This window comes from Serpula lacrymans, assembly GCF_000218685.1.
Source record: "Serpula lacrymans var. lacrymans S7.9 unplaced genomic scaffold SERLAscaffold_5, whole genome shotgun sequence".
Classification (NCBI taxonomy): Eukaryota; Fungi; Basidiomycota; class Agaricomycetes; order Boletales; family Serpulaceae; genus Serpula; species Serpula lacrymans.
Window position 1 is genome coordinate 1,035,903 of NW_006763294.1, and position 13,135 is coordinate 1,049,037.

At 47.1% G+C, this 13,135-nt stretch overlaps 4 protein-coding genes across 4 annotated transcripts; 1 reads left to right on the forward strand and 3 right to left on the reverse strand.

Annotated features, from left to right (window-relative positions):
• Window positions 1-1,553: 1,553 nt before the first annotated feature.
• slh5 (hydrophobin) lies at window positions 1,554-1,988 on the forward strand (the record flags this gene model as incomplete). Its single annotated transcript, XM_007316503.1, has 3 exons — window positions 1,554-1,792; window positions 1,854-1,891; window positions 1,945-1,988. The coding sequence occupies 3 exons, from the start codon at window positions 1,554-1,556 to the stop codon at window positions 1,986-1,988; spliced, it is 321 nt and encodes a 106-aa protein (XP_007316565.1).
• A 915-nt stretch (window positions 1,989-2,903) lies between these two features.
• SERLADRAFT_436211 (uncharacterized protein) lies at window positions 2,904-9,203 on the reverse strand (the record flags this gene model as incomplete). Its single annotated transcript, XM_007316504.1, has 7 exons — window positions 2,904-2,951; window positions 3,008-3,091; window positions 3,149-4,879; window positions 5,988-6,875; window positions 6,933-7,016; window positions 7,075-8,410; window positions 8,470-9,203. 7 exons carry the CDS (start codon window positions 9,201-9,203, stop codon window positions 2,904-2,906), a joined length of 4,905 nt encoding a protein of 1,634 aa, XP_007316566.1.
• A 1,629-nt stretch (window positions 9,204-10,832) lies between these two features.
• On the reverse strand, window positions 10,833-11,293 carry SERLADRAFT_463423 (uncharacterized protein; the record flags this gene model as incomplete). The annotated part of the gene is made up of 1 exon (XM_007316505.1): window positions 10,833-11,293. The coding sequence occupies one exon, from the start codon at window positions 11,068-11,070 to the stop codon at window positions 10,870-10,872; it is 201 nt and encodes a 66-aa protein (XP_007316567.1).
• Window positions 11,294-11,562: 269 nt separating this feature from the next.
• Window positions 11,563-12,230, reverse strand: SERLADRAFT_407196 (uncharacterized protein; the record flags this gene model as incomplete). The annotated part of the gene is made up of 3 exons (XM_007316506.1): window positions 11,563-11,676; window positions 11,742-11,799; window positions 11,878-12,230. 3 exons carry the CDS (start codon window positions 12,228-12,230, stop codon window positions 11,563-11,565), a joined length of 525 nt encoding a protein of 174 aa, XP_007316568.1.
• Window positions 12,231-13,135: the final 905 nt, after the last annotated feature.

Sequence of the window (13,135 nt, forward strand, 5' to 3'; positions counted from 1 at the left end):
ACACACCTTGTATTACTGATTCAGAACCCTCCCCGGCCATACCAAGCCTATCTGTTATGCTCACAATTTGGTCTACTAGTGCATCGCTTATCGGTGATATTGCATCGTTTGAAAAATATTGCGAGCGTGATGACGGGAGACATGTTTGCGATTCACTCATTATCAGCACTGCGAGAGGTATCGTGTTGACGTAAGATTGGGCTCTATGATTTTATTATATGAAAGAGAAAGGGTGTGAATCAAAGCGACGTACTCGATACAACAAGTGATTTATGAAGAGCTGGGATTTGCTGTAAATGGTATGACACAAAGTAGCCTGCCAGTAACAATGATGAAGAGAAATCAACGGGAGAGTTGTGACTTGGGGCGCTGATTCAATGGGCAGCTTGCGTAAAATGGTATGATGAACAATAAGGCGTAAAACCAGCATAGGAGGGCATCTCTTTCTTCTTAGTTTAAATAACCATTCCGGCGCTTTCGAACTTCTGATTGCAACTTCTGATTGCAGGACATGAGGCTAGGGGACGCACTCTGCTGCCAGTGAATCTTGAACAGCTTTTTACTACTTCGAGAAACACGAGGCAGACCAGGATATTTGCGGCGTCAAGTGGCAAACCCAGGTGTTATTATTGGGTTACTCCAATTTCTATGTAGGACAGTAGCGTGATGAGATATGAAAATCTGAATGCATTGTGAACAAGACAGACCTGGAATGGAAGTTGTACATCCGTGAACGTTACCATATTTGACCGCTCACGAGTGATATGACACTTCTTCCTGATGACTTACCATGTGTAATATAGAGACGATGTTCCTTTGGTAGCCCATAGTCATAGTGAGCAGTAATTTTTTGAACGTTCATGCACGTTCATGTTGAGTGTTCCAGTCAATTACTAGTATAACGTTCGCGGAGTCATGTGGATTGGCGACTGTTAGTAAACATAGGTAAATACACCCACCCAGTTCCCGAGCCTTCGGCAAGCTCGGTAACTGCCATTTCGCCTCTTCAAGTTTCCGTAGCCGCGACCATCATACTCATTTCGCTACCGTGGCTGAACATCGAGGGAATCTTACTCTTCTTTAGTTTTATGAGTTTGAAACCGCTAGCATGACCTGTCAACGATGCGATGGCCGGCAGAAAAGGTGAGGTCCATCCTTTCAGGACCGACGAAGACGTAAATTGTAAGAACACAACTGGTCTATGTTATACTATCCTGGTGGGTGAACAGTGAATGATTACAAGTCCCACAACTAAGTACTGACCAAATGATCCTAATGCCCAGGTGAACAAAATGGTACATTATTCTGCACCTGTACGTTATGTCTCAGTGAAGGCGGGGAATCGTCGCTTCGGAGAGCTTCACAAGCTGCCTTCTAGTCAAGTTTTACTGATGCAGCGGACTCGAAAACACGACATGATGCCAGTCCAGTGTTTTTCTCAGGCTGGCTCGAAGATGTATAAAGGCAAGCCCATTCTATCTTTCTTTTCCTTAGCCAAAGTACCTTCATTACCTTCATCAGCTAAAACAACACCTTCCAGTCACTCAGAAAACATGTTCGCCAAAGCTGCTTTCGTTTTCACCGCTCTCGCTGCCGTTGCTACCGCTCGTTCTGTCACCCACCAATGCAACACGGGTCCCGTCCAGTGCTGCAACACCTTGACCACCGCTAGCAACAGCCAAGCTGCTGGCCTCATTCAACAAATCGGTCTGAGTGGCATTGGCGCCAACATCCCCGTCGGTCTCGACTGCAACCCTATTACTGCTATTGGTGTTGGCAGCGGCTCTACTTGGTTAGCTATATTTTTCATGGTACATGGGTGTACATCTCTGACGATAATTCCCTCTTTCTAGCTCCGCTAACCCCACCTGCTGCACGAACGTCTATACAAGTAAGTCGTCTTCCACATGCAATATTGATTTTGATCTCATGCGCTGTTGCTAGATGGTCTCGGTGTTGATTGCAACCCCATTAACGTCAATCTTTAAACTATTGGTGGAATGGTGTGAGGGCAAAGGTCTGTAGATGGATGGCGAATGGCGCATCTTTGAGGGTGATGAATGGCTGGCTTGTAGAAATCCCACTTATAACACATAATAATGTTCTCCCTAATGCCTTTTAACTTCAAATATGGAAAACTACTGTTCCTTGTGGATTTTGGTTTTGGTTGAGTTGCCAGAGCTTACGAGGCACTACCTAATAAGGCAGGTGTTTAGGTTCAGTCAAGTCACTGTTGCGATTATTAACTGTGCAGTTTTAGCATCTCATTAACTTTTAACTTGAATCCCTCGTAACGCTATGGTTGATGCCTACGTTACATTTTTGCTTGCAATCCAAGTTTGTCGCTGTTATTCGCCTGACCTATCTTCAGGTCTATTACGCGACTGGTTAACTACGGTCCCTCGCAGTTGAGTAATATAAATATTTCGACGCTAAATGACTGTCTCGGGGCGGTTTTGTGTATGTGCGCGCCCCAGCGTGGACAGTGATTCATACACCCCATTGCTGACGAAAGAGAAGCGGCAGATTTTTTCAATCTTATTATATGCTGACATCATGAGGAAGTATACGCGAAATACAAGAGGAGGTCCACTGAGAAATGCAAAACAGTAGCAACGAATCTAACAGACTTAGGATTTATAAACAACGCCCCGAGGAACTTTGCACCAGCTCTCGATTTTCTCGGACTCTCTCGGCCATCCATTGACCACACCATGACCATGTCGATACATCCAAAATTTCGATCGTGGCGACAAACCTATTCTCGAATAGACCTGGACCACAGATCCCATATGTCAGATGGCGGCCTACTAGGCACGTATCTTTATTGATTTCCTTCCTGCTCTTCATCTATCAAGACCTGCTTCAGCCCTCATATGTATACTCGCCTGCACAACACGTACTCATTTGGTTGTGAAACCGCTTCTTCTGGGCAGCTTTCTCTTTGGTATCTGACAAAGGCATAGATCAGGGGCAACTACAAGTACGCCATAAAGATATTACTCACCGTTTCATGAATCGCAGTGGGCGTCATTGGGGCAGCCACAGGTTTTCTACCTACCCATTTACGTTCGCGTAATTGGATAATATCCTGTGGAAATGTGTGATATTCGATTAAGGTGCAGGAGCATAAGCAAAAGTTACTGACCTGAAGCGTAAACTGTATACGCAGACTAACATTTCCACTTTTATCGATGTTCTTCATCCGCGTGAAGTATACATCCATGTGTGCGCGTGCTTTGGGAGTATCCAAGATTTCACCAACCGTACTGAGTAACATGCACAAGCTCTCAATGTCCTCCTCCTCAGGATTCTCCACGTTAACAAGGAGCCTCTTGACACACTCGTGCATGACCCGCTCACCTAACATATGCAACTTGAATAGCTCGCCAATGAATTTGACGAGACCGAGGCCCCGCTGCCTAGCCTGTTGAGTGACATAGAACTCATCGGATGAAACTCTTTTCTCATCTTTTTCGATAGTCTCGGCAGCTAGAGTGGTTGTCTTCTTTACTCCCCATCCATGTTCAAAATCTTCTTGGCAACGGTTAAGCAAGTATCTCCTAAAAAGCTGACCACCCGCAATAGGATTCCCTTCAACATCCTTGATGCCATCGTCTTGCACTTTGGGACTGATTTGTTCCATCATCTTCTTGCAAAGACGAGCATACACTTCACTCCACATAGCCTCATTGGTGGCTTTCTCGAAAACAAGTCGAATGACTTGGATGAGCGTTCGTCCGTCTTTTTCCTTCCCGCTCTTATTGGCCCATGCAATGATTTGATCTGTGATGGACTCAAAATTCGTCATAGTTAGCTTGTTTAGAAGAGCTCTGACTTTGCGGTCGACGATGTAAGACGAATCCGTGTCTATTTGCGCCTTGCGAGATCGAACCCAACGATTGGCAGACTTTCTGAGAGGAGCAACTGCTTCAAGAGAAACAGCACTGAGAACCGGCAAGCCAACTTTTGGAGTGTCATGCGATACAACCTGACCCAGACGTTCTTCTTTCTCCACATCGCTCATCTGCGTCTCTGCCAACTTATTATGTTCATCATATTGGGCTTGGGGCTGCGGCGTGTACAGACACCTGATTTCTGAATGCACAGAGTCGGTTCCGGCTGAAGTCAAACGACCGCCGGATAAAAGCACATTCCGCTCTTCGCTTGCGGCCCTGCTAGATATAGGGAGCTTGTCCATGGACAGAAATGGACTACTAACTGCAGATTTGCCTCCAAAAGCAATGCGAAGCCCGACAGAATTCTGGTACACTTCCATTGTATCGCCCTCCTCGAACTCACTGGATATTGTTAGACGTTGTGGAGATCCGGTCATGTTCTTGAATTCCTCTTTTTTTAACTGAGCATCTGTTTGCACCAATTTCCGCCCCTCGTTGTCACCCTCAACCTGCTTCTCATCCTCCTTTCTTCCCCCTTCTTCCTCCTCCTGTCTCAACTGGTACTCTTCATTCTTCCCCTCGAGAAGCATCATCTTGAACCCATCACGCTCTACACTGAGGGATCTTCGACCTGCAACTTCGCCAGGTGAACGGAGTAGTGCTAAGCTATGCTTGTCTGATGCCTCCAGATTGAGCTCCGTACCGTCCTGGATCTCGGTGATCGCCTCTAATGAATGCGGGCTAGGCACATCCACACTAGCCTTCGTGATCAAATTATACTCGTGAGGGGCTATTACAGTTGATGGTATCAATGATGCTACATCCACGCTGCTGGAGGGCAGGTACACGGAAGTCGGATGCGTACTACATGCAGGACTGGGCACTCGATCCACGATGGGTACGCCAGGAACGGTTAAAGATTGGACCCGAGGCGACGGTGGTATGCCGTGGAGAGGTTCAGGAGTAGAATGAGGTTGATGCTACAGGAGGTGAGGCATCGTGTGTTCCCGGGAAGGATAAGGAGGAGCAGCGATTCGGTTCGCCGGCATTTAAAGACATTTCCCAAATGTCACAAATCAGAAAATATGGAGGGAAAACAATCTAAGGGCGATCACTAACATTATGATTCCATAACACGAGTGTATCCCCCAAAGGTAACCCCACTGGCTGACCTCGATGTGGATGGATAGGATCGGGACCCAAGTTACGAACAAATGGCGATTGTGAGAATCGGATCATAAGCCAAGCTTTCTACAAAAGAGCAGCTCCAGAATGACGGTCTGGACAGTTTGTGATGGCCTGTACTATTTGCGCACAAAGTAACAGTTATTCGTGAGGACTTGTGAATGAAAGAATGGAAGACCGCCGCTACTTCAGAATTCCCAGCTTCAAATTCAAATCTCCGGGCCTTTCCACGTATATTGTCATATACGGATATATACGGACGGGTCGCAAGGCAAGCTGAAGACGCCTCATAAAGACCGTTGAAAATCTTTACAATAACCATATCATGAGATCGGAGAAACGCAGACATAGACATTGGCCTGAGTTGATACGATTTTATGCCATAGTTTATTCAATGTGTTCCTTTGCCGAACGATAATGCAATGAGATTCTATGAGATTATTGAGATATGGATTTTTTGTGAACAGGACAAAAGACGACCGTTCGCCTGACTTTCGGTGTAAGTCTGAGTTTGGATAGTGGTCGCGGAGATTAAAGTAGTGTCTCTTTGGGCTGAGTTGGATCGTTTGCACAACCTTTCCAGCCAGCTTTCATATACACTTGCTAGTCAACAGGAGGAAAAAGGATGCCACTAGCTTCAGGCTGGCCTTCCGAATTGCGTTTCCCGCCTTCGCAGGCAATTATATATTTTCTAGCTTTGTTCGATGATTGCTAAGTTGTAGAGGACCATGCAAAAGAATTTCCTCCACTTCACTGATATATTAGGTCTCATGAACTACAACTCTCGATGTCCAGAAATAAGGTATACGGGGAATCAAAGGCTCAGAAGGGAGTAAGGTAGCTGAGGTGACTTCACAGTGTCACCAGCCCGAGAAGTTTATCGCTGTCCATTGATTTGCTTACAATTCTACCCAGTCTCTCCTCATCTTTGTCCATGCCTGCTCCGCGTAACATTATCGCCATGTATTCGAAAGCCTTGGGCGCATCAATGGCAATATCGTCCAAGAACTCAGCCATCGGTGTGAAACCGTCCTCGAAAGCACTCGCATCACACGCTCCCTTGTCCGATGCTTGCGCAAAGAACTCCCCTACCAATCGTGCATCGGCCTCCTTTCTCTCCAACGCTGATGCTACCAACTTGTCGACCAGCCTGAACCTATGCTCGGCTGGAAGATTCGTGAAGTAAACCTCAGCTTCTTCTAGATTCCTGACACCAAAGAACTCCTTCACATCCTCGTCTATTTTCTTCTGTGATTCTTTCTCCGTCATCGAGGAACCATCACCTACAATGTTTTCGTAGTGATTGTCTCCATTTATGACTGCAGGTGAAGACTCTTTGACTGTAGCCTTCGACCGAGGGAGCAGCTGTAACTTCTTCCTTTTAATAGGTTGCTCTGTTAAACCAGACCGGTTAACCTCCACGTTGGTCTCGCGGCTCGGTGGTCGACTAGGTTTCACAGCGGCTGCTTCGGCTGCAGATTCCGGGTTCTGGCTCAGTATCGCAAACATATTTGAACTAGAGTTCGTCTGCGACAGTGACCCACGCCGTCCAAGCTCTTTCTTGCCAGCGAATATACTACTAGGCCCGAACGTCCCTGGCATGGCTTTGTTGATCCTACCAAAGTAGGATAGATCGTTCGCTTTCCCGGATGGTCTCGAGGGACCCAGGCTACCTGCAGTCCCCAATTCAGGGCCCGTTTTAGTGTCACTTTCACTTCTGCATGAACCGCCCGAAGACGCGTCCAGTTGAGCTCGATACGAGCCCTTTTCTGGAGCTTTCTTCTTTGCAGTCTGATAGAAAGTACGGTCAGGGGGTAATGCTAAGGCATAACTTAGCGAGTGACTCACCCGCCCTCGAACCGCAAGAGCTGCCACTGGAGCAGCTAGAGCGTCGCGAGTTACCCATTTACGCTCTCGTAATTCAACGAGGTCCTAGGAGGAGCACTTGTCATTTGGCCGTAAAGTGTCATGGAAACTAAATGCTGCTGACCTGGATCATGAATTGCGTGCGTGCGTTGGCATCCGGACTTTTCCTAAGCTCCTTTAATCTCGCAAAGTACACATCTAGGTGTGCGCATGCTTTAGATGTATCCATGCTTTGGCCAGCCGTATTGAGAAGTTTGCACAATCTCTCGATTTCTTCTTCTTCGGGGTTCTCCATGTTCCCTAACAGCCTCTTTACGCAATCGTGCATAATCCGCTCCCCAAGCATCTGGAGCTTGAACAGCTCACCGATGAATTCGATGAAAGCTAGGTCCTGACATTTTCCCTTTCGGGCATCATCAAAGCTGAACTCTCTTTCACTCCCACCACTTTTATTCTCCTGTACTGCCTTGGCCGTTTTACCTTTTTTATTCTTCACCATAATCTCCATCTTACTCGCGTCGTCTATCTGCTCAAAATACTCCCAACAATGAATAAGCAATAATTTCTTGAACAGACGACTACCAGCAAAGGGCTTCCCCTTGCCGTCCTCAGTGGACTCGTCCTGCACCTCCAAGCTAATCTGTTCGATCAACTTTTGACAAAGGCGCGCATACATATTGCACCGCTTGGTCGAGCGAACAACCTGTTCAAAAATAAGACGGATGATCTGAACTAGGGTACGTCCATCCTCCAGCTCGTTCCCGTTGGCCTTTGCGACGATCTGATTCGAAATCGCCTCGAAGTTATCAAGCGTTAGCTTGTTTAATAGGGCCCTCACGCTTCTGCATCCACTGTCGAACAAGCCCATACCTAACCGAGCCTTGCGCGCCTTGTTTGTAGCACCCCAGCTATACGCAGATATTTCGAGAAGGACCGCTGGTTTGATCGGGGCAGCGACCAAAGTTGACGTGCCGGGCTTTTGTAGAGTTACCTGAGATTCGGGTAGTGCCTGTGGTATCTCCATGTTGATCGGATTCCTCTTCTTACCCCTCTTCTTTCGTGTAGAACCACCGCCTACTTGCTGTCCCCCGAGTCCACTCTGGAACCCGTTTGTGAATAGATTATCAATCTGTAAACCTAGGGACCCAGCGCCAGGAGGGGCGCTGAATTTCTTCTCATTTATATGTTTGTTACTAGGCGTGGTGATATTGATTGAAGGTGAAGATTGACGGCTGATTAGAGGCTTGTTTCTCGAACTAGTGCCAAGGTCAACGGAGCTCTGGTGAATCGAATCAGCGAGAGCCACGGAGCCTGGAGGAGGCTGCTGACGCCTAGGATCGCGAGGAGTCATCTCGAATGAGGTTTCATCAACAGGCTCGAGACCCATAGTCTCGAGAGATGGCATATCTGGTTTCTCTTTGCATACGGTCATGAATTGTAGGAGGAAATCGCGATCATATCTGAAAGTATAATTGTGTGTCAAGAAATACTTTATTAATCAGACGTGATCTGTTTTCACCTGAATTTACCATCCTCTACTTTCGGAAATTTGATACCATCGGGGTACTTGATTTGGTCAAGATCTTCAATGAAGTTGGCAGCCGAAAATACTGAAGGCCGAGGGCCTGAAGTATCCTTCCTGGAAATAGCAAGATCAAGAGGGTAGGGTCGTCCTCTGACGGTGGTTGGCGGTGGTGTGGAAGTATCTATCCTCAAATGATCTTTCTTTCCGGGTCTCTTGGGAGTAGTATCGCCATCGCCAGACATAGGCGGTGCGATAACATCCTCACTTGTACCATCACCCTCGAACCTCCTAAGCGTTTCTTGGCTTTCAGAAGGTCTAAAGTCACTAGCCTCCTTCTCAAGCTTAGCTTGGTCTCTCGCCTCCCTTTCAAGCTTCTCTATGGCCTCCTCCAGACTCCTCTTCTTCAACGTTTCTAGCTTCAACACACTACCGTCCTGATTCTTGACAGTCACTTTCGAAGATTGTGTGCCTGGCATAAAATCACCAGCGTTCATCTTCAAATTGCGCCTATCTGGCGCTACTGCAGCTGATGGAGTCGATGATGATGCATCAACTTCGGAACGTTTGTGAGGAGAACTCGTCCGTAAACTATGTGCAAGATTGACCATGGATTGGTTCATGGTGGGCGTACTGGAAAGAGATGGAAGTTGGTTTCCAAGAGACGGCGTGCTGCCGTTGGAAAATTCAGAAATAGAGTGGGGCTGATGCTGCATGGCGTAAGGTCGCATGGCGCATTCCCAGGAAGAACAAGGAGATACAATATTTTGGTGTACACCAGTACGATGGATGCACATCCATAATTTCGAACATCAGATACCAGAACGTAAGCAACGATGATGATATTTCAAGACGATGACTAACATAGTAGCTCCATTCCACGGGTATTTTCCCTGAGTGTAGACTGGCTGGTTGATCATGACGCGGATTAATAGGACGAGGGGCGAGCCTTGGAGTGGATGACATTTTGATCGTTGTTGCTGGAGGCCGTGGTGTAGGTGGTTTTGAAAATGGACTTGGAGTCAACTGTTCACCACCTCGTAATTGGGGGATAACGGTCTGGGCAGAGTAGGACCTAGGTGGAACCTAGGACGTGCAATGCGGTTGAAAGACGGTAAGAATGAAATGCGGAGAACCCAAGACGGATTCGGAAGAGCCTTTCCCCGCTTCAATTCAAATGCCCATTCCAGGACTTTCGGTTTCCAGCACATTCACCTGTACTGGTGCATGCGGCAGGACATGCGGTATAGGGAAGGCACCCGCAAAGATCAACAAAAACCTATACAGGAACCACCAGACCGCAGCCACTGAGGCATATCAGGAGATCTGCGAAGCCAGATGGTTGGTCTGGAAATTACAGTCCGGTCGCAGTTACACATCTTGTAGCCGTGCTCTGACAGAAGCCTTCCTTTACTGTGCGACAATGTGATGAGATTGTATAGTGAAGTGTTCATGAACAAGACAAGAGGAGAATACGAAGCAATAGTAAGTCATGCATGACACTTGCCAGTGAACCGCGACTTGTCCGTACAGTGACTTTTGCGAATGGCTGCCGCTGCAATGGTCGCGGAGAACCAAACACAGCTGGACTCCGGCAGTTTGCAGTGTCCTCTCCAGCCACCTTTCATTCACACAGTGACTTGTCTGTGCCCATCATCATTCTCTCCGTTCGTGTTCCCCGTCCATCTTGGAGCTTCAGTTCTTCCCCCCTCTTGTCCGATCTCTTTTCTCTAAGAGGGGCCGTATCTCACTGGCTATCGAATGCTAATTTCTAGTGGTTTGGCATACAGTTCTTCTCATGGATCTCAAGATAAACATTCAAGTAATCATCTCGTCGATAGTATCTTTCCCAGAACAGATAATTCAACTAGTTCGACTGGTCCGCAGGATTATTATTTGAAACGTGTGAAGTTGATTCAATCGCCGAGCGCAGTTTCAGAACTGCAGGTGTGCCCGTTCGCTCGAAAATGGTATCTTGTCGAAAACGTTGGCTTGAACTCTAGGTCTACAGCCACAATCACAATCTCATGTCACTATATGCATTCTTTCCTCACTTCTTTCTCAAATCAAATCGGCGTATTGCGCAGACATGCGATACGGTGCACGCGGAACGTCTTTCTGGCCTCGTGTGTGCTTCGTGTTTGGAAAGCCGGCGACCAAACGCCAACTATTGATAACGCTTTACCTCCTTCTATGTGAAACGCACGTCAGCAACGGATGTTGTACCAGATTCACCTGATATCTGGGCTGTTCCTGCTGTTTTGATAGGAACTCAACTAAGTGCGTTCTCACTTTCTCTAGGATAATGCTATTTGCATTACCAGAAGTTTATGTTGTGTTCCGAGCAGTTCAAACACTTAGGCACGTGATGACTTCGTCCTCGGTATCCGAGCGCTGTTACAAGCTGCTCAACTTTGTGGGACTTACGCGTACTAGCTCAGCGATCTCTTCTCTGCTTGAAGGGCCCTGAGAGTGCTGCAAGCATCTGGGTGGTTCATGAACCCTAATGCCCACAGAGTCGCGTTTCCCGTTGGTGTTTGAAGACTCGTCTGTTGGCTTACCTCCTGGCATATCGTACTCCCCTATACTAGGAGTCATTGTAAAGATGTCTGGGAATAAATACCAAGGTCATGGTGAACACTCGCCTTTGCATCCTCTGGAAGGGATGGTATGACGTTTGGCTATGTGGGATTGCTGAATCTTCTTCGTCGTAATGAACCAAGCGATTTGCGGTTTCAGTGCCCCAAGATCCATAACGCGATTCGCTCAGCTTTGCACGGCTTTCAAAGAATGCACACTCCAGTAATCAAGTTGATGATTTCTTTTGGTTTATTGTGTAGATGTGTCGTAAGTGATATTGTACAATTGTGACTCTATGGTGTGTAATGATACATTGAATCTAGTTATTCTACTGTTACAATTTTGGTTTCTTTCCCCGTATTATGAATCTCCCGTGACTAACGTGTACTGTACTTTTCCAGGTATGGACCCTGGCGCACTCGTATGGATACACCCAACCTAAAACCCTGAAGGAAAAAAATAATGAAAGACGAGAAGGACCAGTGATGTGGTCTAAGCATTGCCATGCTTTCATTGTCGATCCAGTACGGTCATCAAACCTCTGACGCCTTTTACTGCCTCGAGCCGGACGGGTTTCTTTGCATCAGGCCACCGTGACCGTGCAACGCTCGCGAAGTAATGAATCTACGAGCCAAAGTCACAGTCAGTATCTGAAAAAAAAAATGCAGAGCACAACAATGGTGGCGTACCTTCACTTTGTATTGATCTGGCTTCCGAGATTTCCCTTCCAATTTCGGGTAAATAATCCTGCAATCCCAACTACAACGCAACATACGCGTTAGTTCAACGTCGTCCACAGAGCATGAAAACGATACGAATGCTCACCTTTCATCAACCAATACGGTACCGCCCAAGTTCTTCGCTGACAGGTACAAGCTCTGCCGAGTGAGACTCAGCAGGCGACGGGCATCGACACCCCCTTTGCAGATATACGTGTCCTTCCTCTCGACATGAAGCTTGGGTACCGTCAGTACCGCGCTTCCTAACTCCGTGTTGGTCTGGGCAGGACCAGAAGTGCTCTCAATGACATGACAATTGCTTTCAGCTCTCCTGTGAGTGCGCTCGAAGTTGAAACTCTGCGAGTCTAAGTCGAAGGCCTGAGTTCGGCAGAAGACTGTGAATGAGTGTATGTATTGATCTAACTTTGCTTGTGAGCTGGCGAAGAGTTTTGGGGCCATTGTCAAGGCGAGGAAAGTTCGCTCGGAAGCTGGAGGGCTTGAATAGCTGGTAGAGACTTTTTTTCGCATTTTTATACCAGAATGACGGAAGAGACAGGAGATAGATACGGCCAGCACGGTATTTCCTCACGTTACATATGCAGTATAAGACCTCGCTCCGAGGTGACTTCTCCGTACCCTATGACAATGAGGATGCACCATCATTAATGAACGCGTCTGTGAGGTAAATGACCAAGACTAGACTAACAGCGATCAAATGAAGAAATCTCCTGAGCTGATTGATGATGATCATATCGGCATGTCGACCATTTCTGAGCAGCTTCCTCATTGTGCTTCTCGGCACTGGCACAACACGTTCAGGAATGGCGGGCGTGATAGAACTTAGGGGATTAATCATCATAATGCCGGGTCACACGAACTACGCAATGATATGGAACTAGGGTTTTCTTTAAGGATAAGCCGACAGTATGAATAATCCAATAAAAGATATGTCAAGTCCTCGAGGACGGATTGCGGCCCATCCAAGGGAGGAAATGGCTATCTGTAGCCCCTGGAACGTGTGCCACGGGTATACTTAACTGGCCCCATCCTAGTCTTTACCAGACCTGGACCACTTATCATCCTACAACGACGCGATAAAGAGAGTTGGGATCATAAGGTTTTTCCTGATATACTCACTCCTTGACAATCGGCGGCAGGAGCCAGCAGCAACGTGCCCGTGCACACCACATATGTGCGTAGTTGAAAACACCACCGTTATGTTACCGAATTGCAAATCAATGTCGCCAAAAGTTTTCTAACTCAGTGATATCTCGAGTGAACTGTCAAATGCAACTGGACATCACTCACCCTCTACGTTGTTATGCATAAGATGACCGCCAATAACATACACACGAAAGCCCACT